Source organism: Triturus cristatus, chromosome 3_1 (assembly GCF_964204655.1).
Source record: "Triturus cristatus chromosome 3_1, aTriCri1.1, whole genome shotgun sequence".
Lineage (NCBI taxonomy): Eukaryota > Metazoa > Chordata > Amphibia > Caudata > Salamandridae > Triturus > Triturus cristatus.
The window spans coordinates 1,004,963,894-1,004,990,883 of NC_140583.1; the positions used below are offsets into that span (position 1 = coordinate 1,004,963,894).

The following is a 26,990-nucleotide window of genomic DNA, read 5'->3' on the forward strand; positions in this document are numbered from 1 at the left end:
CAAGCACAGCGTACTGTGTTGCCCACAAATGCGAAGCCTGTCCCTGGAACCTCTTAGTGAGTGATTCTTAACAGACAGAGACACTGTGTTGGCCACAGGTATGAAGCCTGCCTGGAGAGTCTCAGAATCTCAGTCAGTGACTCCACTCAGATCACACTACTGGAGTGTTAAGTATCTTCAAGGGCACGACAAATAACCTTTGGTATAGCCCACTCTCCGGCCCCTGACGCAAAGACTTTCCCTGCCGCGTCTCAGTGACTCCTAGCAGAGCACACTTGTCCTGGAGGTGAAGCCTCTCAGTGAGTGACTCCTTGACACAACTGATTCTACTGCCTTTGAGTGTAAAGTCTCCTCGGTGGCCTCTCAGTGAGTGACACCTCCGTCCGTGGGTGTAAAGTCTGTTGCTGCATGGATGTTTTCTCTCCGCTCGCACCTCCTGGCAGGCGACGTCACGTGACCCTTGAGCTCTAAATCCCACGAAGTCAGAGATTACTCAGGGATTTCCAAGTAGCGCGATAATGATCAGACCCCGGACGGTATAAACAGCAGCTCGAGGCCGGGAGGGAGCCAGAGCCGAGGTGAGCAGGACAGAAGTACGCCGATAGCCAGGTAAGACTGACACTGCACGTGGCGATGCGTGCCGGCTAGGGGTGCCCCAAGGAGACGGGGTCTCTGTACTTGTTTCTACGGAAGAAGGGGCGGAAGACCCTCTCGCTACCTACCTTCTTACCCGTGCTTTTCTAACCTGTTTATTTTAACTACGCCACTCACCTTTACCACACAACCTCTTTCAGTTTTTTTCTCTCCCTCAACTTTACCCCATCAGCATTTCTGCATAAATTACCCTTACAACTTTGCTCTCTCAAGTTTCTCCTTCAATTTTCTTCGTCTACATTCCTGAATATTCGCTCCCAGCTGTATGTTCCCGGGCCTGTTCATAGATCATTTTACCCTCTCACATGTCCTCTTTCACGTTTACCACTTAGCTTTTCTGTTTCTCACTTTTCTACCTCCTTCTGCTTTTCTCCTTGCATCTTTTCCCTCAACTGTTCTGCCTGAACTTTCTCTTCACTTTTCTCTCCTTTTATCTAGTGCTCTTATTTTCACACCTCTCTCCTTTTCTCCCAACACTGCCACCATCCCTTTTAACTTCACTGTTTCCACTCTTCACAACCTGCGTTCTGTCTCCACAATCCCTCCCTACTACTCTTCCTTCTTTCCGACCATCTCCCTTTCTTTGCCCATGCCTCTCCCTGCCTCTCCATCTCTAACGCTCCTTGAAGCTTGCACCAGTGTCCATGGTAAACTGCAGAGTAGATGGCACCGTAACCTTTGAAAACGAATGCCTGTAGGTTAACCGAGAGCACAAGTAATCCCTTACTCAAGTAATCACTTACTCTTTACGATTACTCGGTCGCGCCTGTGTTAATCTACGAATTACAGCATGTGAATGCTGGCGAGCCTTGCAGATTGTTGATGATGTTTGTTGTGTGCTTTTTGTGAGAATAAACAGCCATGTATTTATGGAGTTCCGGGTAGAGCGCTGTGCTCCACCGAAGGAAGACTTGTTGCTGTGCCTCGAATAAACCAGCATTGGCACAGCCAATAGGTCTCGCCTTTGGGACCTTAGAAGTGTTTAGCCATGCAACAGTTGCATAACTAAATACTTATAAGGTCCCAAAAGCGAGACCTTTTTGCTATGCCAAGCGGCCATACGGCCGTGAAAGTGATCGCGATCAAACATCAAAGCGGCCGTGTGGCCACGAAAATGAAAGTAATCGCTGTCAAGCGTGGTGCGCGCGCCCGCGCACATGCACTGTAGCTCTAGGCTGGCCTGGTAGCGCTTTTTGGAGCCCTCTCAATAAGTCTCGCCAGCGCATGCGCTGGGTCAGGCGAGACCTAAAAAAGCTAGTTGGGGAGGCAATAGCTTTTCCTATTGTGCGGCGAAAACCTGGAACAGTCTGCCGGTGCATCTCAGGAATGCCTCGGAACTCCTTTCTTTTAGAAAGGGGCTGAAGACATGGTTATTCACGGTATAGGCACCCTTTTCTCCAGTGAGTCAGAGTATAGCGCCAGGACACCCTTGGGTAAAAGTGCGCTTTATAAGCTCCTATGACATATAATAATCTGCAGAAACAAGCTATGTTACTCTGCCTTAGAATTAAAATTTCTGACAACATACACCAATAAAGCACAGCTTAGTGAACTACCCTACTGACTGTGCACGATTTACTTTATATGTTTAAATTGGATTGTGTTTACTTTTTACATAGTTGATGCTTACTATATAGCCTTAATCAGATTACTATAAAACCCTATAGTATTTTAGCACCTTACACACAACGTATTAAATGTCTTTTTTATCGGACAGTATTTTCCTATAACCAATCAATTAAACATGTAGCCATATGAATGCTGTCTTAGATATTTATTTCTCTTTACAACACACTCATTTTCCTGTTCCTCTCATCAGATTTCACCAATTTTGCAAAGACATGTTAGAACTTCTGCTATTTATAAGTGTCTTTCTCCCCCTTCCCCCCCCCCCCCCCCCACCCCAGCCCTGGCTCCCTCTCGAACCAAATCCAAGGCTGAACTTTTATAGGGAAAAGATTTAGCAGCAAATTGCGATGTCTCTTTTTGGTATAAGGTTTGGTCACAGGTTTATAACATTTCTAGATCAGCCAGCATTACACAATCCCTGTTTTTTTCTTTATCATAGACTATATTTTACTCCTGTATAATGCTCAAAATTTTCTGTGGATGCCTCATCTCAATGCTGGTCTTGTGCGTTTCCTATGAGTGGCCTTTTGCATATGCTGTTTAGTTGTCCTCATAGACTTTCTTTCTGGCATGGAGTCTGGTCCCAAATTCAAAAGATTTCTAACCTGCTGTCCCCTTTCACCACTTTCTCCTTTTTAGGTGCTTTAACTAATCAGCTTATCCCATCCTTCCCTAAAAGTAAATTACTAGATATCTTACTGGCAATTGCCTTTCAGCAAATTACTTTTATCATATACATTGTGGTGGGACTGTTTGATCGCATTATTAAATTGGATACTATGTATACTAATCAATGCTCATCCTCTCATAGTGTCCAACGGTTATGGGTACCATTAACCACATTTCTTTATCGGATTCATAATTATGTTTCAACCACAATTGCTACATTACCCGAAAATGTTCAACCTCCAAGAATATTTTATCTCTGTGCTTTAGTCTTAATTTAGTTTACTATTGTAATTTTGATTGGATGCTTCTGTTTTTTCTGTATAATTTTATATGTCAATGAGGATGTTATTCTTTTGCTCTTTTAGTTACGTACAATGATGCTTTCCCCTTGTCTTCTCCCCCTCACACCCTCTTATATAAGTTATAAAGACTTAATATTTGTTCCAAGGCTCTTGTTCAGTACATTTATTGATGCATTTTCTAATTTTTCTTGTAGCAATAATATTAATGATGTGCGGAACATTGTTTTATTAAATACAATCTTTTAAACTGGAAACATGTAGCCATATGGTAAACGTGTAGATCAGACAATACGTACAGAAAGTGTAGGAGTGAAATATTCATTGCTCAAAGTAGCATGAGATATAAAACAGACTACTTCAATGTGTCACTTTCAAGATTTTCATGAATATAATCAAAGGCACCAAAAAGAACGCTTGGTTGTGGAAAATAACACCATCCCTTACAATAGTCCTTAAAGGGACATGCAGTGTAAATTCTGTTTACCTTGCCATGCATTATTAACGATCGCCAACAATGGGCATTCTTGAATGTTGTTTAGTTTGATGACGTCTGCTTGGGTGTTTAAGATCAATTGTGAGATCATTAACCATATAGACCCTTTGCTTAGAATAATCAATTAATTGAGGGCAGTTTAGAGAGAATATGGTAGATCATTAGTCAGTGTTGGTGCAACTCCCCATTAGGCTGTGTTGCATACTTCAATCGCAAAACTACTCCTGAACAAAACTTCTTAGGTGACCAAACAAAATGTCTTCTGGACTTAAAGTTACTTTGGGTCCAGAGATGCATTCATCAGTAGAAATGACAACAATTAAAAACAAAACAGGCAACATGAAGAATACATTATAAATTCCAAATTTTGTATTAACTCTTCAGACCCAAACACAGAGTAAAGCATCCTTAGAAATCCATAGCAAATTTTTCAAACACTTTTTTAAGAGCGACGAGGCTCAGAGCAATAGAAATGTCTCTGAAACTAGTAAAATGGGTAAGTGAAGTGGTAGGGAAAACCTCCCAAAGCACATGAAAAAAAGGAAACCGGATGAGTTTGAGAGCCTTGCTCGGGTATGAATAAGAAAAGCCATCTCAAATCTGCCACCTCAGATCTGTATTCTTAGGAATGTTCATCATATCGCCTTGAACTTCTACAAATTCGATCTAATTGCTCCAATTTTGTCGCATACAATATTTGCCTTCGAATGCTCCAAGAAGGACGCATTCCTTTATATTGTATCTTTTATTTATTTTAGCCACAAATGAATTTGGAAATTATATCTCAATGGCCAAGTTTAAGGCGAGTTTGTGGCTAATTGCATGTTGGTTTTAATAAGATTTTTTTTAAACTGCAGATTTTAGCCCTTTGTTGGGGTTCGCATGTGTAGTCCAAGACCCAGCAATTTCTGTTGCACCTGAATCCATGGTATATATTTATAATTGGTCAAGTAGTGTTTTCATTGGTGAAGGAGGCAGATGTGGCCCATTGTGTCATCCAATTTACCTCTGTGGTTGCTAGTGATGAAAAGAGATCATTTGCATCACCCTACACTGGTCTCACCAATTACTCCTAAGTGCAACAATACCGATCTTCAGACAGATGGGCAAAATTTCCATCTAATGTGCAGTTGAGGTGTGGCATATGAACTGAAGTGTAACCTCACCGCAGTGAACGAATGTCCTTCTATAGGGAACAGATTTACCTACTGGTATTTGGAGGAAGATAAGAGAAACAAGGAGCACAGAGATGTGCTTAGAATCACACAATATGGTTACGCAACTAATCCTAGATTTAAAACCGAGTTTCTTGGTTTTAATTCCCAAAATGAGCCAATGAGTGCTCTCTGTTTCCAGGCTAATGTGGACACAGAAGGATTTGAATACACCAGATTCATAAAATGTGCTCTGATTCCAAATCTGCTACGGATTCATAAAGTTGGTAGTATACAAATGCAATTAACTTTGAATCCTCCCAACACTCTTGAGGCCCACAAATTATTTCTCATCCCTATCTTTCGAAACACTAACCTCATTCATAACAATTTGCAAACAGCATGGATTTTACTTGCAACTGGCCACCCACCACCATCCATGACTGCAGGGTTGGATTGGTAAGGAAATGGCCGGTAGCAGAGTTCTAGCTGTGGGCTGCTTTTTTGGGCAGCCTGGGGGCTGTCTGTGCTGTTAGGATGCCCCCAGCGGCCCAGTGGGTGCCTTAGTGGCCTTTCTGGAGGCAGATGGGCGGAGGCATCACTCCCTTTCTCGCTGGGCCGGCCCATTAATGTATGCTGATTGAGCGGGGGCCGGAGCATAAGTAGTCTCACTCGCATCCTTGTGTTGCTCAGCAGTGTGAACTAATCTGTGCATTTTTTTCATCTGAGTGAAGTTAATAAAACATGCCCCCCACCCCCTTTCTTTTCATAAAACTTCGCTGAAGCAGTGTTTTGCGGAAAGGCAATACACAAATGTGGGACAAACTTTTTTTTTTTTTGTGTGTGCCCGGGACGATTTTTGATCCCAATCCAACCCTGCATGACTGACCTCCACCTGAACCTCTTGTACAAGAAGTCCGAAATGTAATGTTCTGGAACATTTGTTATTCAGTGTGCCCTGCAATAGGACTTAAGTAGTTGTGCTGTCTCAAACAGTTAACTCTGGCTGAAATCGCTCCACGGTTGATTTTGAAACACTTCGGAGCCCACTAGATATAAATACTGATTTTAATTTATTTCTGGGACGGAATTATGAAGCGAAAGGCTTTTCCTTTTTTTTTTTTTTTTTGTTTTTTTTTACTGGTCTAGTCTGTAAAATCCTTCTATGCTTTATGGCCAGTTGGCTATAGGGTTACCCTTAACTCTAGGTCTTCTGGACACCATTGGTCATACCCTATGTTTTTCTGCCACAAATCATTGTTCTTGGATGTGCCATTACAATTGTGTCTGTAGAAGTTAACTATGCATACAACCCCAGACTGAATTATTGTGTCAAATGAAAGCCTAGGACTGACAGCATGGTATTTTGACCACTATGAGGTCAGTGTTAACGCTAGGCCCCGGAGCTAGCAGAGGTCTATACGCCAAAGGCCGCGTCCAGCAGACATTTTGTCTTATGTAACCAAGGAAACTCTTAATGTTGTGATTAGGGGCGACTCGAGCTGATCTGTTTTAATGTGGTCTTTCACTCTCTTTATTTTCACAGGTTGCCAGAGAAGCTTGGAAAGATGCGGTGCGTTGCGGTGGCCCTTACTGTACTGTTCCTCACAGGTAATGTCTCAGATAGGAAATTATTTGTTTATAATTCTAAAATGAATGCTTGTCATTCCCAACCCTATGGTAAATATGAGGTCCAAGCAACACTTAAAATACTCGGGCGTAATTCCGCAGAATTGCAGCGATCACGCGAAATTCCTGAAATTATGACGCATCGCGTAACTACGGCATAATGTTCACTGCAAAGTATAACATGCGAATGACCAGAATGCAAGTGGCTATTATTTGCAGCACTTTTGTTTTTGGAGCAATTTTTTATGTTAATACGGCCTTGCATCCATGGATGCATTGTATGCTAAAAAATAGCACCGATTGGCAGATTTGCATTTCCCAAAATTTGTTATTTCTTGTCATTTTCCCGAAATTGTGCTTAATTATACGAAAGCAAATTACCCCAATTTAACACATCTATACTAATTATTTCATTAATCTAGAAAGAAGAGGGAACACGCATACATTTTCATGGCGCCCGTAATGGCTACTCTAACAGTCTAAAATAATGTTGTCCCTGATACACAAACGTTGGTACAAAGTCTGCCCACGCTGAGGCGTAGGTGGGCCTCATTCCCCCACAGTGATGCGCTCTGGCGCCTACTTGATTAACAGTGGAGCTTGTCTTGGGCACCGTAGGGGCAGATACGAGACCCAGGCGGGCAACTAGAGCCTAATTTCGGGGGAGGGTGGGGGGTTGCTAATTCTTCCAGACCTAGGCAGAGTGGCTCGCTCTGAGAAGCGGTGAAAACACAACAAAATCCTCATTAACAAGTAAATTGTCTTTTTAAGACCTGGGAAGTACTCGGGTGCGGCTGCTATTAGACGTACGTCAGCCCGCGAAGCTGTCTCAGCCGGGCTGACACACACAACGAGGGAGGAGGTGGGGGGGGCTGAAGCCTTTGAGCCCAATGGGTGTTGTGCGCCTGACCAGACCCATATAAATAAGTACTGCTTTGGGGCTGCCCGGAGGGGGTATTTGTACTCCAAGCAACTGGGATTATGCGGCAGTGGAAGACCACAATGTATGGCAGGTTTAACAAAATCTTGTGGCAAAGAGCAAACGATGCAACCCATTTCGTAGCATTATTATGTCACTAATCAGTCATTTTAGCAAAAATATTGCTGATCATTGGTTTCACCTCGTTGTATCAGTTTATCACTTGAATTAAGAATCCGTAACTGAGAGGTGGCCAGTGAAAAGATTGCAAAACATTTTCCTCCGTGATGCAGAATGTGTAGCGTGTTTCTATTTTTTTATGATCCATTTGAGCTGGAAACCTTCTTTAACGGAAATCTGTAAACTGGGCAGCAGTTGACAGGTTAGTTGGCAAGTGAGGTAAATATGTATTTACGCAAAAAAATGCAACAGTCTAAGAATCACACAATTGTATTTGGCCTTCTTACACAATAACATAACCCAAATTCGACCACGGCCCGGAGGGAAAGCCGCGATTGGCCAACAGAGATGGGGCAGTTCTTTCTCGGTGACTGGCAGCATGTCTATGTGACTGATCGTCCGTAAACTCTTTTCCTCTCCCACAGGGACGCAGGCCCGCTTCCTATGGCAGAATGAGGAGCCGCACGGCCCGACCGAGAGGGCCAAAGAAATCGTCCAGAACTATGTGCGGCAGGCGCTGCAGCTGGGCAAGGAAGCCGTCAGCCAGGTCGAGTCCTCGGAGTATGGCAAGAAGCTTGAGTAAGTGGCCTGCCTCGTGGGTGGACAAAGGCCCATACGTCACCGAAGGGCGGCGCGCGCCGTCTGCATGGGGCGCTTTATATAGAACACAGGTCTGACGTGGGTATAATCAGCACACTGCCATCAAAGACGGGGGTTATTTAGAAATAATACCTTCTGAATGGCTTTATACAGAACGCCTCAATATTGGATGGGTTTAGCCGGCAATCCTCCTTACTCGAAGGGTTTATTTAGAAGTTAACCCTCGTAGAGGGATTTATTTAATACAGAACTCTTCGTCCTGGAGGGATTAATTCGGAACGCTGCCTTTCTGGATTAGGACTCCTTGCTGCATGGGCTTACTCATGACTGCTCCTTATTGAAGGGGTGTATTCAGGCCACTGTCGTCCTGGAGGGGGTTCTTCAAAAGCATTCCATCTCTTAGAATTCCTGCAAATGGCTGCCCTTCTATAAGTGTTTGTTTACTTCACCACACAACACTTCTGGATGGTTGATTTAGTTTATTGCAATTGCTGGAGGGGCTCAGTCTGGGAAATAGGGGGGGGGGGGGTATTCAGAAGTGCTTTCTACTGATCAGGTGTATGCTGAACTTTTTACTAAAGGGGTGTAATTGAGATCTGCCTTGCTGGAGTGATTTATTCAGAAATAATCTTTTTTAGCTGTGGTGGTGACTTGGGGTGGCGGTGGTGAGGTTTATAGATGACAATGCCACTAGAGGCGTTTATTCACATCGTTATCTTCCTGAAAGGGTTTATTCAGATCTCTTTAAGCCTGGAGAGGTTTATTCACATCAAAGATCTTTTAGAGTGCTCTATACATAACTCTGGTCTTCAGAAGCAGTCTACGCAGAACAACAGCCTTTGAGGCTCATCTCTGGACACAGACCTCTATTGAAATGAACTCATAAGGATCAGGGGCTTCCCATGAATGGATTTATAGTAGATTTCCTCTGACATGAATGTTTACATTTCTGGAACATAGCAGTGGCTTTTCCTGGAGTTTGTTTGTATGTCCTTCACTGGCAGATTGTTGAGTTTCCAGTAGACTAGAATGAAATTTAAGTGCTGTTTCATGGCTATAACTTTAGCACTTTCTGCCCCGCGCGGTTGCACGTTCTGAAACCGTATACCAATGCCACCCACGCCTGCTTCTCCCCAGCGATTTTCTGTTACACTGCGACCTTGCACGTTCCTTTTACCCATTGATCTGCAGACTTCACCTGCTTTCTGGCATTCACGTTTCTTTGACCCCTGACCTGTACATGCCTGCTTTCAATTCACCTATACATGCCTACTGCTCTCTAACCTGATTTTTCTATTGCCCTTATCCTGCACCTTTCTCTCACTCTCTCTCAGCAGAAATTGTTCGACACCTTGTGACCTGTGCCTCCCACCTTTCCTCAGTCTTGGTTTTCCCTCTGTTCTCTGACACTTCATTTCCTGGTGCCATGTTCTCCTTGGCTCGGCAAGGCAATGTCTTGATATGCATGTCTCTCGCACAATCTGACCCACAATTCGATGCTGCTCTCTTGCTTCCATTTTCCTTACCCATCCATGCTGACTTATTTACCCATTCATGCTGCCTGCCACTCAATGTTATGAGGGGGCTGAAGCCTTTTGTGCCCAATGGGCGTTGCAGGCCTGGTTGTGACCCCTGGTTTAATCTAATGCTCCTATTTTACTCTCTCCATAGCCTCAAGATTTTGGAAAAGCTTGAGATATTCAGCACCAATGCGCAGCACTTACAAAAGCAGTTGACTCCCTACATCGAACAGGCGCGTGAGCAGGTGGCCAAGGAGTACGAACGTGACCTGAGCGTCGCGAAAGAGAAGATCCAGCCAATCCTGGAGCAGTTTCAGAAGCGTTGGGAGGATGACGTAAGAAACTACCAGAAGAAACTTAACCCTTTGGCCGGCGAGCTGCAAAAGCAGGCCAAGGATGGCCTGGAGACCTTGTCCAAGACGCTGCTGCCTATAGCAGAGGAGTTCCGGGACAAGATGCGCACTGATGTTGACCAGCTCCGTGTTATCATTGCCCCATACACCGATGAGGTTCGTCAACAAGTGGCTAAGAAACTGGAGGAGGTGCGAGCAAAGGCCGGACCCCAGGCCGAGGAGTACCGGGCTCAGCTGTCATCCCAAATCGAAGCCTGGAAGGAAAGGTTTGGGCCCATTGCTCAGCAACTGAAAGAACGGCTTATCCCCCATGCAGAGGAAGTGCAGAGTAAGCTGAACATCCTTTATGAACAGCTGAAAGCACACATTTCCCCAGCTGCCTGAAGAGGGCACTATTGACCTCCCAGATCATATGGTGACTCTTTTTATATCTATCCCAAAATTGCTACTTTGGCCACCTTCTCACTCGTACCCTCTCTCTCTGTAATAAAGCTTCTTTTTTTTTTGTCCATTTACTTTGCTGTTTTGTGTATTTATTAGATTTTTGTCTTCTTTTATTGCCTGACATAAGTCCACTTAGAATAGTCTTTGTTCATTTGACCTCCACTCACTGCCTGGCCTCAGCCCTGGTCGAGGCCACCCTCTCCGCCACTCTCCATCACCCCTACCAGATGTGCAACTAGAGCCAAATTTGCTAATAAAAATTTGGGCAGGGGGGGAGCTAATTCTTACATCAATAGGTAGAGTGGAGATGCAGGGGCTCTAAGATGGGGTGAAAACACAACAAAGCCTTATTAACAAGTAAATGGTCTTTTAAAGACCTGTGAAGTACTCTGGTGCAGCTGCAGTAGGACGGTCGCCATCCCAGGAAGCTGTCTCAGCCCTGGCTGACACACACGACGGGGGGTGGAACCCCTTTGAGCCTAATGGGCGTTATGCGCCTGACACCCACGGTTAGTAATACCACTTGGAGCCAACTATCCCCTTGGTTTCACTGTTGGTCTCTCTCTCACATCTTATCTTCAGTGTGTGCCCCCCATTGCTCTCCACGTTGGTCTCTGCTAACCTACCTATAGACATAGACACAACTCGAGTCGTTACAGTATCTGTGCTATCAGTGGCTGGTGATGTGTATTTATTTTTATTGAACATTTATTTGATCCACAAAATAGGCTATACAGCCAATATTTAAAAAAAAAGGACAAAAGAAAACAATGCAAATTCAAACCCATCCAAGTCTTTAAGAAAGTAATTATGTAGTACTCTCCACCTACTCCCACCAAAAAGAATAGTGGGAAGGTGTGCACCTTTAGGGAAAGATGGAATCTGCATTAAGATGGATGGATGACACCCAATATGTCGACAAGGCTAGCTGGGTTAACCGGACGTCCAGTAGAGGATAGCAGATAGAAAGAAGTCTACTTGAAAACACTTCCACAATAAAATAGTTTATTGTTCATTAATCAACAGTAAAGTAACGTTTATGGTTAAACCTCGGGCAGACAGGAACACCATACAGTAATGATACCACTCACACCTGACTGCCTCACCCCCAACGCACCTAACTGCAACATCAGCCATCTTCCTCAGATGCATCTTAACCCATTCTCCCCTACCACTACTCTTCCACCACTCACATAATCACTGCTGTAAGACTACCCCCACCACTTCCTAATGGCTGCCTTACTCCAAATGTCCATCAATCCCAAAGCGCTCCTTCCCTGCCCCTCACCCTTCCACCGCTCTCACCACCCCCTGCCATCCATCCGGCTTTATCTAACCATCCTCTTACTCTCTAGCCATCCTCACCTACCCCTGTAGCAATGCCCTGAAACTGCTCGCCCAACTTCTAGCCTCCTTCCCCAACTGTCCCTCGACCCCACCCGCACTTCATTCTTCGGCAACTCCTGCCCCAGTATCATCTTTCCTCCCCATGCGTCTTCCCCATCGACCCACATTGGCTCATCAGAAAACAATAACCCAAGCTCTCCACATCTGCCCCAATCAGTTTCTCCTACATCAACTCCTCCGAAACATGCTCATGTATTGAAACATGTCGTGCAAGAGCAATACAAGCACCTACCCTTTTCTGTGCAGCAATGCCCCCCTTAAAGGCACTCAGGGCCGGACTGGCCGTAGCGGGCACCGGGCAATCCCCCGGTGCGCCGCACGGGTGGGAGACGGTTTTGGGCCCCTGGGGGCCGTTTTTGTTACAGGGCCGTTTTTGCAGCATAGCTGCAAAATCGTCCCTGTAACAAAATCGGCCGAAAACCGGCCCTGGCAAAGTGCCCGGCAGCACCCCAAGCCCCGGGGGGCCGGCCGAGCACTTTGCCAGGGCCGGTTTTGGTTCCCAGTCCGGCCCTGAAGGCACTCCTGTCCTCTCTATCATATCTCTCAAACAAAAAAGACCTCCTTATACAGGCATTCCCTCAGTTCAGAGACTTGCTTACAACTCACAGATACTACCGACAACATCTTGCACACAGCATTAGACATAGCCAATCAGTATCTCCTGGAACAACCACTCCTTTAGACCCAAACAGGCACACTCTACCCTCAACAATATTGACCTGAGCAACCTCATTAAATTCCCATCATCTTGAATCGCATTTACCAAGACCCACATCACTCTACCATCCAAATTTACACCACCTCCCAAATCTGATCCCAATCCCCACTCTACCCACTGTACAACCAGTGCATACACTCCCCAGTACTTCCCTCATTTGCATGCGGCATAACTGCTACTCGCAGTCAATCACTGAATGTAGATCTCAGAAAAGATCAAGTACCTCGACCTAGACATCATGGTTCTCACTAAAACCAGGCTCAACAGTACGTCAAACAATGTTCTGCCTCTCTTATTACCCCTATGTACGTCCTTTTGCGCTGTGACCGATAAGACAAAGTGAGGGTCTAGTAGTCATTTACAGAAACCCCCTAAGTTCCTCCCACCTAAACACTTTCAGTCCTTCAAGTGCATGCAGCTGGAAATCTTGCATACACTTCTGGACCTCAGGATGAACATGTTATATTACTCCTCACCAGGACAATGCAATACTTTTATAGAAGAATGTATGAAAATCCTCATATTCCAATTATTCAGGTCAGACAACATTATCTTCCTTGGTGACTCTGGTCTTCACTGGGACTCCAAGGGCAGCAATCTTATGGACACCTTTTTCTCCTTTCTCAGTGACAATGACCTCTGGCAACACTGCCAGAAACCCACACACTTCAAGGGCTCCACACTGGATCTGGTCCTATCCGGTACACCCCTCCTAATGACTAGTGACCCCCATGCTGGTAGACTTGTCTGACCATCTGCAGATCCCTCTCACAGTTTCCTTCATCTACACTAAAATGTACGGCCAACCTAAGAAGGAAAACATCTGGTTCAGGGACATAAGTAATCTCAAAATTGAAGCCCTTGCTAACTTGTCCCTCCCAAACCTCCCCTTGGTAATCTACATCAAAGAGGCCACGGATAAATCAAACTTCTGCATAGACTTCTTGATTGAACAATTCACACCCCTCAAACGCAAATGCAGTAGACCCAAATTTCTCTACCTTGGTACTCAAGACATCAACGAAGAAAGTAAGCTTCTCTCAAAGCTTGAGCAATAATTTAGACCAGCACCCTCCCCACTCAGTCTTACTGAGCCACAGTCTGCAATAAAAACCTAAAAAGACCACATTTTTTAGAGCCAAGTTCTTGAATATCCAACCCCTCCCGGACACTGCCATACTAGACATAATCTGCTACTTGAGGTAATCAAACAGACAAACAACTGCTACCCCACCTCTTCACCCAAGTTCTCTGAGACCTTATGCAACAACTTTGTGGAGTTCTTCAACAAGAAATTCAAAGACATAAACATGTCTTTTTCGGACACCTTTGGAAACAAAGCCAGGGAGAATCTACACTGCTACCATGGTTCTCCTTCATAGTAATAGAAGCAGATCCATTGTTGACTACATCCAGGGTGAATCCCTCACAAATAGCTACTCCACGTATGGACAACCCTGGTCAACTCCTTACTTGAATAGGATTAATTCCCAGATCCTCTAAAAATAGGTCGAATCTACCCTCTTCTAAAAAACAGTCAGTGGATCCAGACGACTTGTACAGCTTCTATCGAGTCTCCTCAGTTCTATTCCTAAGTGATTGAAAGCTGTGTAGCCTCCAAATGTCGTCTCGCATCCATGCAAACAACCTCCGTGACACTCCCCAGTCAGGCTTCCAAAATGGCCACCGCAGATAGACTGCATTCCTACAGGCTCGACCCTCTTTCCAACCCTTTTTGATCTCTATTTAAAATCCCTCTGTGTGATCCTTAGGAACTCTAGGATCGTCTTTCATCTCTACGCAGATAATACCCAAACCTACCTGAAGGTTGCATCGCCGGAGATCATCACTTTCCTTTCCATCACTGTGATAAGAATTTAATCATGGATCTCAAATCACCACCTCAAACTAAACCCTGCAAAACAAAATTGCTTCTTACATCTTCAAAGAATGTGAATTCTTCTGTTCAGGACTGGATGGAACTTCTCCCTGCCTGGAAGGCCGTCCCTCCATTGTTCAAAATGCCAAGTCAATTGAATTCATCCTCTGGAGCCATCTCAACCATCAGAGTCCTATTAATGCCATTGCCAAGAGTACCGGGATCCAGGTTAGACTTGTATGGGGAATTAGGCAACTCATCCCAAAATAGGACCTAAAATCAGTTGTTCAGTTTCCAGACGTGACTACGGGATTGCACTTCTCTCAGGCATGTCCAAAGTTCACCTAGGCCCGCTCAGAGTGGTTCTACATGGTGCACCCCGCTTTGTGGCTGGGCACAATAACTTTGACCACATCACCTCTAACCTGCAAACCATGCAGTGGCTTCCTGTAGAGACGAGAGACCAATTTAAAACTGCCTGCACCACTCACAAAGGACTGCACTCATCTTCGCCCTCCTACATAACTGAGAAACTGAAAAGGTCGGGAGTTAAATGGGAATCCAAAAATGCTCAATTTCTTATCCTTGAAACCCCCCCCCCCACTTCTACAATCAAGTGTGATTCATGAGCCAATCATTCTCTAGAAGCGCTACAAGAATTGAAACTCCCTGACCCTCCTTTTTGACCACATGCCATGCCACCTTCAACAAGCATTGGCATAGCCAATAGGTCTCGCCTTTGGGACCTTATAAGTGTTTAGCCATGCAACAGTTGCATAACTAAATACTTATAAGGTCCCAAAAGCGAGACCTATTGGCTATGCCAAGCGGCCACGAAAGTGAAAGTGATCGCGATCACGATCAAACATCAAAGCGGCCGTGCGGCCGTGAAAGTAATCGTGGTAAAGCGCGGCGCGCTCGCCCACGCACATGCACTGTAGCTCTAGGCTGGCCTGGTAGCACTTTTTGGAGCCCTCTCAATAAGTCTCGCCAGGCCAGCGCATGCGCTGGGTCAGGCGAGACCTAAAAAGGTTTTCATATCTCTTCCATTCAAAAGACACTTGGGTTAAATCCTTCTGGCCTCCACCCACTCCCCAATATGCTATAATTTGTCTGAAATTGTATCTCAAACATACCCTGCATGCACTTTTGGAGATATTTATATATGTGCATCTTTCCTTTAATTTTCCTCTGATGTTCTGCTTTTTATTTGTCATAGCTTGCATCTTTATGGTATTCTTGTTGTGATAATGTTCTGGTTCTATTGCAAAGTGCTCTGATGCCCCTGGCCCAAGTCTGCGCTAAACATAATCACAAAACTAAACAAATAGTATATAAGGACAGTGTATAGTCCCAATTCCCCCACAGATACGTGCAACTCCCCACCATACACCAATGTAACAAGGGGAGTTTTTTGTTCTGGGCTGTGCACACAATGTAATTACACATCTAGAACTGAAAAGGCAGCCTTCTCTAACGGTGATGAGCCTAAACACAATAGGTTATCTGTGCTGTCTGACAAGTTTGATACAATATTTCAGGTAAAAGAATGCTAGTGAGAACGCAGGCAAATCAGGTCAAAACAATGGCATGAATAGAACCAATTTAACCACACAAATGAACAACAATTTAATTAAGTTTAAAATTATCTTTGTTCATTGGTAGTAGCTGGTAAATTCATTTTTTCATATTTATCTTTCGCTAGCAGTCGATAGTTGCTTCCTCCTCTTGAACAATAGGGTCATTTTTGCAGTTTAGTTTAAAATGTCTTGTGTTCAAGGAAATGAAGCTCGACGAGTAAAGTTGTTTTTGAAGGTTTATTCCAGTAGTCGGGTAAGAAGCAGCCACAAAGCCTTCACCAGTTTAATTCCCCTGAAACCCTCCTTCCCACTTGAATGCACACTTTCTTTGGCCCTACAACCATTCTCTCCTTAAAGACACAAGGATAAAATACATCTGTCTTCGCTAAAAAATATATGCTGATAAAACACAACAGTATAAACCAGCATTTGCAATGCAATAGATCTCACATTATTTTAGTTCGAGCTATTGCTGTTGCAAATGAAAATGTGTTTTATTTATGTGTTCTTGTTTGGAGTATAGTGGATGTATGCATAGAGATATAGATGCAGCACTGTATAGAGGACTTAGAATGAGGAATTTCCATTGGGACTTGAGAAGCAGCTGCAGTATTGTGTAGAGGATTTAGAATGAGGAATTATGGACTGGATAAGAGAAGCAGTTAGGAACACTTTTTAGAGTAGTTAGAAAGAGGTATTATTGACAGGAGGATGTAGAATGAGGACTTATAGATGAGAGCAGAGAAGCAGCTGCAGCAGTGTGCAGGGGAGTTAGAATGAGGACTTCGTATTGGCACTAGAGAAGCCGTAGCAGCACTGGCTAGAGGACTAAGAATGAGGATTTACCAGTGGGAACAGATGCAGCTGTAGCACTGCTTAGAGGAGTTAGACTGAGGAATCACTAGTGTGACTAGAGATACAATTGCTGCACTGGCTAGACGAGTTAGAATGACGAATTAATGACAGGACCAGAGAAGCAGCTGCAGCAATGTTTAGAGTATTTAGAATAATGAATTACAAGTGGGGCTAGAGATGCAGCTTCAGCAGTGTTTAGAGGAGTAAGAATGGGTAATTATTATTGGTATTATAGAAATAGCTGGCAGCAGTGGCTATAGGAGTAAGAATGAGGAATTCCCAGTGGGCAGAGAGATGCAGCACTGCTTGAAGGATTCCGAATTGAGAATTACTATTGGGAATATAGATGCAGGTGTAGTAGTATGTAGAGAAGGTAGAATGAGTAATTGTCGATGGGACCAGAGAAGGCTGATTTAACAGCAAACAAATCATGGATGCATATACACAGAACAAAAGGAGCAGCAAACACGTCTGCCACACTGGCACACATAGCAAACATAAACACAGTGCTCAAAGGCCATTACTAGATGTTCATATTTAAAAAAACAAACTGCAACAAAGCAGTGGTACTGCATTTATCAACCTCAAAATTAGGAAAGGCTGGGTGAACCCCCCGGGATGCAAATTTTCGACTTGGCAATAGGCCCACAATCTCAGTTGGAAAAAAGAACAAAAGTTATGCCAAATCGACCACAGAAAGAATAATAATCTGGCCACCACAACACATAACGTCAGAGGAGGTGTTTGGAGTTTGCACTATGGACCGTCTTACTACAAGTCCTATGGTGTAAGGACTGTATCACAACACCACTGCAGCAATCAGCACACATTATATTATCACATAGGAAAGGCATGTCACGTACATGTTCTAATAAGAGAATTAAACCCAAAAAATAGCGCCCTAAATAAACTACAGCAAATGGCAAGCAGATAAATGAACAAATAAGGAGCGGAGTTTGGAGCATGAGAATTTCACATAGCAAACATAAACACTGGGCTCCAAAGCCATTTGTGGTGGTTAATGATTAAGAAGAAAACATGTAAAAAGCAGCAAAGAAATCCAGCACAAATGAACATGGAACAAAAAGAGCAGTTAACACATCTGCCACACCGGCACACGTAGAAAACAAAACACTTTGCTTTTTAATAGTGTGTGAATGGTATAACTTTGCTGTTTGTGTTTTGCATTTCGTTTTTTACGGCTAAAAAGCAGCATGAAAGCCACGACCAAAGCAAAGCTGGTTCCCTCTTTGCCAGCTCTTACGTCACTTTTCGCTAATTCTTTAAAACTGGTTACAGCGATTCCATGTCATTCTGTAAAAATGCTCCTTTAAATTTGGGGCAGCAGACAATGTAGAAATTTGAGAGACAATGTTAAAGAAATTCCGGAGTCTAATAAAACGAGGCAACTCAAAGTTCAAATGTCACCCACTGTGAGTCACTGCAAAGAACGAAGTGATTTACCGGCTGCAGGAACCATGCAGGATGGAACAAAGAAGATCGTCACTGGAGTCAGCGTATGGTAAGTAGGAGGTGGGAAAAAAGTAGTACTATCGATAACAACAGGTCTTGCAGACAGCGCATGCGCGCTGATGCTCAACATAAAAAAGCAGAACAAAACATACCAAAACAACAACACAATAATTGCACGGAAAACCACTCCTGAGACTTAAACATTATATTGAACCAGCAAAAAAAGTAGTCATGAGGCATAGTCCTTTAACACTCTTTGAAGCACTCACAAAACGCACAATTCAGGAAGGTTAATTTCATTTCTAACAAAAGGAACCAGTCTTCAAATGTTCCACTTCTCTCTGTTTTCCAAAATCAGAGTATAACCCAGCACATGCTTCATCTTTTTTGGGCTCAGAAAACTTTGAATATCTATTGGTACAATGCCACTCACCATAACACGCACTCACCTATCTTAAACTCGTGAGTCCTTCTTTTAATTGTGTTATGTCTATCTCAAAAGGACTCTTGCTTAATTTTGTACGTCTTTTCTCATTCATCCTGGTCAAACAACTGTGTTCAGTTTCCTTCCCCCACAAAAAAACAAAAGGCATTTAACTCATTATTGAATGTGGTGTAGTACATTAGTTCCCCAAATTTTCTCTCTTCAATTCTTTCCATTTGGTAACAGCCTCCCAATTGAATCTTTTAACTATATAGTTCTCTGTTGGATAATAGAACGCCATCAAGTGATGTTTAACGCCATGTGCAAAAAAACTCCTCCTCCATCTTTGTAGGTACAAATTGAGGACCATTATCTGTGACCATCTTCTGTGGGATTCCCTCTTTTATAAATACTTCACTCAAAAATAATATGACATTCGCCTATGATACACAAGCTATCCCTTCTCTGGATAAAACGTCTATTGGATAAGAAATGAATTTCAAACGATGTCTAACAGAGGTTATTCGGTAGATGCAAACTAACCACCTGAAGTGCAACAGCGACAAAATGGAGATCATGCTTTTAGGCAAACACAACTAATTTCACGCTACGATATGGTGGCCCAATCCCCTAGCCCAAAAGTGTAGAGGTAGTAAAAAATGTGGGCATGAAATTTGACTCCTCACTATCCTTCTGCCCTCAAACAGTGGCAGTTGCAGGTATATACTTCAATGTGATTAATTCACAAAATAATTTGACTACCTGCCACTTTCTGCTAGAAAAATAGTGGCGGACACATTCATCACATCCAGACTAGACTATTGTAATGGTCTATATGCAGAAACCTCTAAACAAACCCATCACAAACTTCAAGTTGTCCAACATGCAGTCACCAGACTAGTACATAAACAATAAGGTCAATCTTCTGTCTCAGCAGCCTTAAAAGCCCTCCATTGGCTGCCAATTCAGAAGAGAGTCCTTTTTAAAATTATCCTGTTTCCTTTTAGAGCCTACAGAGCCGTGGGTCCTAAGTATCTCAAAGCTAGATTTGCCCATTACACTCCTTCTCGGGCCCTGAGATCTTCAGCCCGAATCTCCTTAAACCTCCTCAAGTCAGGCTTAAGACTAAAGGAGGCAGATCTTTTACTTTTCTAGGGACCAAGGCATGGAATCAACTCCTTGCGGAGCTGAGACATATCGCATCAGAACCTCTTTTCTGGAAACAGCTGAAGACATGGCTTTTTACGGCCTCTGATCCTGTCTCTCATTCTCTCATCAGAAGAACCTTGAAAGGCCCTTCTCGGATCCAGAGTCTTAGACTTTGACTTACTCGTTAGTATTTCCTCTGACTTTTATACCCCCGAGCGCCAGGATGCTCGCTTGGGAGTGACAGTAGGGCTTTATAAATTCCAAATTAAATTAAATTAAATTCTCAGTTTTTATTTCTTCCTCCTTTCTAACCTCAGGCCATTCGGAATAATAGCAACACATTTGTGAATTTGCCTTCACTCCCAAAAGACCCAGAAATATCAAAACCAACCAAGGTCTATCAGGAAATCTGATTGGCACAATGGGGGACTCACTGACTGACACAGATGTATCACTTTTTATGCAATCCATACACTCTCATATAGCTTTCCACTTTCCTGTCCATGGCTGGCAACCAGAAATCTATTTTGGCTTTTCCTTTCATCAGTTTAATTCTGCTGTGTTCTTCATGAATCAAGTTAATTATCCTTTATCAGATTAAAACCAGTACTACTAATTTTCCACCTCTCATAACCAATCTGCCCACAACTGACAACTCTGGCCAAAACAACATAGACTTTGCCAGTTTCAGTTATGATCGAACACAACTCCTCATTCTCATGGACACCATTTCTCTAATCTTCTACTGTGATTGCTCCTTTAGAAACTGCTTGCACACTAGTCACTGTCATCCTCCTCAGTAGAAGACCGACCAGTCATCTGCAACTTCAACATGCAATCCTTACTTATGTTCCTCACACCCGGCACATGCTTATCCGTATATGAGTACTCCTACAATTTGAAAACCACTTGGGTATCCGAGGTGTAGCTTTACGAGTTACCTTTGTTGTAAAAATGTCTAGCAAAGGTTTGTGGTCTGTCTTTAGGTCAAACCTTATACCCAACAAATATGTCTGAAAATAGTGAATCCCCCAAAAGCAAGTCAAAGCTTCCTTTGCAAAAATAGAGTAATCGTCCTTTATATTTCTAAGTGTTCTGGATGCAAATGCTACTAATCCTTTGTGACCTTGGTCTAATTGAATCAATGCGCTTCTAGTATGTAAGCTCTGGCATCAATGATTACAATCAATTTCAACTCTGGGTCGAATGGTTTCAATGTGGGAGCGTGGGTAATACTTTTCTTTACACCTAAGACATACTTTTTACAATCCTCCAACCATTCATACGTAATTCCTTTTTTAGTAACAACTAATTATTTTCTCTTCTCAGAAAAATGATGTAAACATTTTCTGTAATATTCAGCAAGGCCCAAAAATGTCCTCAATTGTTTCTTGGTTGTCGAACTTGGAGCTTCCTCATAAGTCTCCACATGTTTCAGCTTCAGTTTAATGATGACCAAACTATTCCAATTCAGGAACAGAAAATATGAATCTGCACTTTTCAAGCTCAATAGTTAGGCCTGAACTCCTACGCCTCTCCACCATCTCCCTCAAAACACAATCAACATCATTTTATAATTACAATATTTTGCCCCCTCCAGACACCAATTCCATCCAAACAGCAGACCAAATCAGAGTCTAGTTTACCTCCTACCATTGTCAATCTTGGTCTCTTCGAATCTAAGATGTTTCTGTGTCTAGCCAATTCTATTTCATCTGGATTACATTTGGACCACTTCCTCCCTAAGGTCTGGAAGCAGCTTTATATTGCATTTCCTCACTTCTTTAACCCGTATGTAATCCTTCACTTACATCTGGAACAGTTCCTTTGGACTGGAAAAGACCTATGGTGGTCCTTCAGCGGATCCCCTGGTAGGGACCAGGGGATCCGCTGAAGGACCAACATAGGTCCCTTATCCCTTCTCCTATTTCCTGTGAACATTATTGTGAAAATGTCAGGCTTTTGCCTTGCCCATTAAAAGGAAACTACCTCGGTAGCCATACTAGATGATCTTAAATAGGCAGCAGACAATGGCAATGTTGTAACTTTGATATTGCTTGACCTCTTATGCTGCTTTTGACATGGTAAATCAGAACAACCTTATTTCAATGCGGGAGATTGGCTTCCGGTTGTTGCCGTAGACTTATGATGGTCTCATCTCGAAGAAAAAGCTCAGGCAATCCACCTGCCACCCTTATAATCTCAGTTCTGGAAATAGGACAGGGTGTTTCTAAAAGTTATTCCCTTGGCCCTAATTATTTCACATCTACCTGGAATCCTGGCAGAATTGATTCGTATCTATCGAAAAAAATGGAGCCCTACTCTATAGTGTGTGCTAAACCTCCTACAGGGTAGAAAAAGCACAAAGCTTTTTTGTATAACCCTCATCACTAGGGTTACCCATTGGTGGCATGCTTCATAGGGTTCTTCCCATTTTGCTGCGCAACGGGGTGTACTGCTAACTGTGACATACACAGGAGCAGTGAATGATACACACCAAATGATGGTGAACAGGAGTTGGTGGGTTTTAGTGTGAATTAAAAAAACCTGCCGGGTAGGAAAGCTATGATTTATTCCATCCTCTAGAGGGTATGATTAAAAAGGGAAGAAATGTAGAAAGTATGTATGATTTTAATGACCCTTCTTTCTACAGGGCCTACATGTTTCGAGCCATCCTTCCCTGTGGCTTTCGTCAGGACCAAGTATTACACTCCCTAATACCACTCCTAGTTAGACTATCCAAAAACAACTAAGTGTAGAGACTTCACACATTTTGCGTGCGCAAATACACTTTTCACCTACTTGTTACTATATTCTGTGATACATAGAAAAAGCAATAATTTTGCTCCATAGGTCCTTTGGTGGCAAGACAAGCTTGTAGTCACACTTGCATCAAAGTCTTGTTTTGCTCAGACTTGGGTCCCGTGCTCTCCATGCCACTGGAATCAAGCTATCCTGGCTGAAGAGGGGTGAAACCCTGAATCCGGTCCTAGGATGCTTGTTTCCAGATCAGGGAGGACCTGGCTTGACAGTTCGGGCTGGACTGTTCTCATGAGGCACAGGGTCAAGACTGATTTGCATATGGCTGGGTTCAAACTGGAACGGCATGGTGAGTAAAAAACCGATGGATTTAGGCCCAGATCTCTGTACTGGGGTGAATGTATGACATTGTTCTGCATTCTGTCCATCAACTGTTGTTTTTGCAAATTAACACACCAGTGCACCACCAGTGCCTGATATAAGGCCCCAGTGATGCACTCTCAGGGTATTGGATGAAGAATGCCACCAAGGGATATGTAACTAGGATGACGAGCCGCCTTCTGGGAAATTCCTCGTATCTCCCCCTATTTCTTTGATACAGAATTGACTCGTAGTTACACAGTTAATTTCATGAACTATGCTGATGACACCTAAATCATTCTGTCAGTGGATCAAAGTTATCATCTGATGCTAGAAGCCTTCCACAACTGCTTAAGGGGCATTTCTTATTGCCTGGAACTGAACTCACCTAAAATCCAATGGGGAAAAGATGGAAAATCTTTGGTGTTCAACAGGTAAACCTCCCCACATTTTACCAGCACATTTTTGGCCACAGCTCAGTATTGCGACACCTGTAGCCTTCATGGAGGTGCGGAATCTGGCTATTATTTATGGATGCAGGCCTTTCTCTTTCCACCCAGGTAACAAGCTCTTTTCTTTCGGTTTCTCTTTAATGAGGACACTTGGAACTGTTTTACCATTTCTACCTGATCAACATTGTCAGCCACTTATTTTCAGTTGACTGGATTACTGCAATTCTCATTATTTAGATGCACCTGGTGACCTTTTTAAACAACTGAGCCTCATTCAGACAGCTGCAGCTGAGTTACCATTATCATGCCCCTACCATGCATCGCCATCAGCAGCCCGTGACATATTGTACTGGTTGCCTGTGCCCACAAGAGTTAAGTTCAAGGCTTTGTGTATAGTCCATAAGCTGTATATTCAAAGGGGCTGCTTTTCCTGCAATCTAGATTCACACGTTACAAGCGTCCCCCTTATACTACATTTGGTCGGCATTAATCTTCTGACAGTGCCTAAAATCTTGAGGGCTTGTATAGGAACTAGGGCCTTTTCTCTGCTGGCTGCACAGTTGTGGAACTCTCTTCATGTCTTATTACACTCTTCTGATAATCTTCCTACTTTTAGAAAACTGCTTATAATGTAGCTACATACTCTTAAAGTTATTGTCTCCTACAGGTATCTCTTTTGTCAATTTTGTTTTACCTGTAGAAGGGGTAAGGTTGTACAGCTCCAGGACACCTCTGGATAAGAGTTGCTCTATGCAAACGTAACTAATAATAATATTAATAATGATAATAATCGTGTTCTAACTTGTCCCTACCACTGACCAGAACATCATTCTGAAAAACCACAGGATCTAATCCTCTCAATACCTTTTGCATTTCACGCTGAAAAACAGCCCATGCACACATCAAGTTAATTGGAATTCTCTTATACCTAAAAGCCCCTCTGGATCACAAAGGAAGGTAAATGCCTGCTCTCATGATGAAGTTCTAGCTGATGAAAAGCATTTGACAAATCTAAAAATTACATCACTACCCTTTTGCCAACGCACTCAGAATCTTTTTTTATGTTGTTACCTATGGATGCCAGTCCGCCCAAATGCATTCATTCAAATCACACAAGTCAATGCTCAGATGCACTTTTCCATTACCTTTTGAGCCAAACCTGTTGGGCCTAATCATTCTGATGTTCATTTTAACTCAATCACATCTACGTTGCACAACCTCTTTAATTATTTGATGAGCAAATTTCTCAAGCCTAAAGGCACTGATCTGACGTGTTCACTCAGGGCAACAAATCTTGTTTTAAAACAATGAAGTGTGAAAAACTTATTAGTTTGCCTAAACCTTGTTGGAACACTTCTGCAAACTCTGATGTTGTTCTTTCCACATCAAAAAAATCCCTAACTCTCACCTGCTCTGGATAGTTAGGCTCTGAATGATTCCTAAGCCCTTTTGTTCTCCCCACCCATAACATTATACCTTTCTGAACTAGATATACTATACCATACAGGTTTCCTATCCTACAACATAATTCTGATTCAAAACATCCTAGAATGGGTAACTTAACTCCAACATATCCAATAGGACAAACTAGTGCCTCATTTAGAGGTATGCACCCCAATTGCACCCATACTGAATGGTTAATCAATGTGTATGGAGAACATGAATCACCCTACGTGTTCACATTCACTCCATTGATAGAGACAGTACATTAGGATGGTGTATATAGTTGTACACTGGCAACACACTCGTTCATACACCAACAAATGGAAGTTAGTTTCATGAACTCTCTCACAACCAGGACTTCATGATAGTCACTACTTTCCTCTTCCACTAAGTGCACATTTTTGTTTTTAAATTTAAAATCTAAATCAATATTTCTGCATACATGCGAAAAGCATCTAATTTTCTTACATTGGTAACACCTAGTTTTTGATGCAGGACTGTAGGAAGCTGGCTCATTATATAGTGAACCAAAATATGGTCGGCTGTGTAAAGAGTCCAAGCAAACCACTACTGGCTTACAGAGGCACACATGATAAACCCAAATGCTCTCTTTTATGGTAGTGCGAGTGAACAGTTAGCCCTAGCAGAGGGTAGTGCTAAGCATTTATTGCACACACAAAGGCAGTAATTGAGAGACACACTCAATAAAGAAATCCGACACCAATCTATAAAAATAACACATACTTTTACATGAATATAGATACCAAGATCATCGGAGTAAGGTAAGTTCTTTTTGAGTTATGAATTGTTACAGTTTTCAAAAGTTGACACAGTGCAGTTTTGGGGGAAACGGCCTGAACAACGTGGGCAGAGCCACTCTTGCCATTCCAATGCAAGCGCAACCATGCTTGACTTAACCACTCATGTGCCTTACCCACGCATGTGCGTGGTTAAGGCATATGTGCAGTCTACATGCTGAGTCGGTCAGGAACAGGAAGGATCAGGAGAGGATGCAGTGAGGTAAGTGAGACTGGGTTTTGGGGGATAGTTTTTACGGGTTGGGGGTGGTTTGTAAGGCTCATGGATAGGGGATTGGGGTTGTTTTCAGGGCTGGGGGTGGGGATGTTTTTAGGGCTTGGGGGTCAGGGTTGCTTTTAGGGCTCAAGGGGGAGGTTGGGGTAGTTTTTAGGGCTGGGGGGTCAGGATTGTTTTTAGGGCTCAGGGAGGTCAGGGTTGTTTTTACTGATTGGGGGGGTTCAGGGTAGTTTTTAGGGCTCAGGGGGGTAGGGTTCATTTTTAGGGCATGGGGAGGGTTGTTGTGGCAGTTGTATGGGCTCGGTGGGGTACTTTAGCGTGCTTGGGTGGGTCAGGTTAGTTTTTACGGCTTGGGGGATCAGAAAAGCTTTTAGGGATCAGGGGAGTCTGGTTAGTTTTCAGGGCTCAGTGGGAGTCAGGGTACTTTTTAAGGCTCAGGATAGTTGTTAGGGCTAAGGGCAGGTGGCATAGGGTGGGTTCTTTACCACACATCCCAATAACAGTCATGCCTTTACCATGAAATTGCGTGGTAAAGGCTTGCTTGATAAAGGAATGTGTTGTTCTAATGCATTCGTGGTTTAGGCAGCGTAGTAGGGGCACGTGTGATTTAGCCATGCATGCCTCTGTCACGCAACCCAATGTTTGAGAGCAGTAATGTTATCCTGTGGGGGAAAATCATGTACTGCTTTGGGCACTTAACAGTGACTTACGGGACTGTTCTTCTGGATTTAAGGTGAGTATGGGGCAAGGTCCAAGTCCGCACCAACAGGTCACCTCAGGAGGCTCGGGGGCGTCCTGGTGCAGAAGTGTGTTAAAGTGTTGTGTGTCCCTTTCTCTTCAATAGGGAACGGTCAGTCAGAAAGAGGCTGCAAGATTGGACTGGGGGCCAATCGGGGGGAACCCAGATGG

The 26,990-nt window shown here is 43.4% G+C and overlaps 1 protein-coding gene across 1 annotated transcript; it reads left to right on the forward strand.

Annotated features, from left to right (window-relative positions):
• Window positions 1–569: 569 nt before the first annotated feature.
• On the forward strand, window positions 570–10,617 carry APOA1 (apolipoprotein A1). Its single transcript, XM_085645709.1, has 4 exons — window positions 570–609; window positions 6,448–6,512; window positions 8,055–8,208; window positions 9,901–10,617. The coding sequence occupies exons 2-4, from the start codon at window positions 6,470–6,472 to the stop codon at window positions 10,484–10,486; spliced, it is 783 nt and encodes a 260-aa protein (XP_085501835.1). The 5' UTR covers window positions 570–609; window positions 6,448–6,469; the 3' UTR covers window positions 10,487–10,617.
• Window positions 10,618–26,990: the final 16,373 nt, after the last annotated feature.

Excerpts from the sequence above, each read along its gene's own strand:
- APOA1 (XM_085645709.1), top strand. The coding sequence starts at position 6,470 with ATGCGGTGCGTTGCGGTGGCCCTTACTGTACTGTTCCTCACAG. Across the intron at positions 6,513-8,054 it reads TACTGTACTGTTCCTCACAG|GGACGCAGGCCCGCTTCCTA; the intron begins GTAATGTCTCAG and ends CCTCTCCCACAG. Across the intron at positions 8,209-9,900 it reads GAGTATGGCAAGAAGCTTGA|CCTCAAGATTTTGGAAAAGC; the intron begins GTAAGTGGCCTG and ends CTCTCTCCATAG.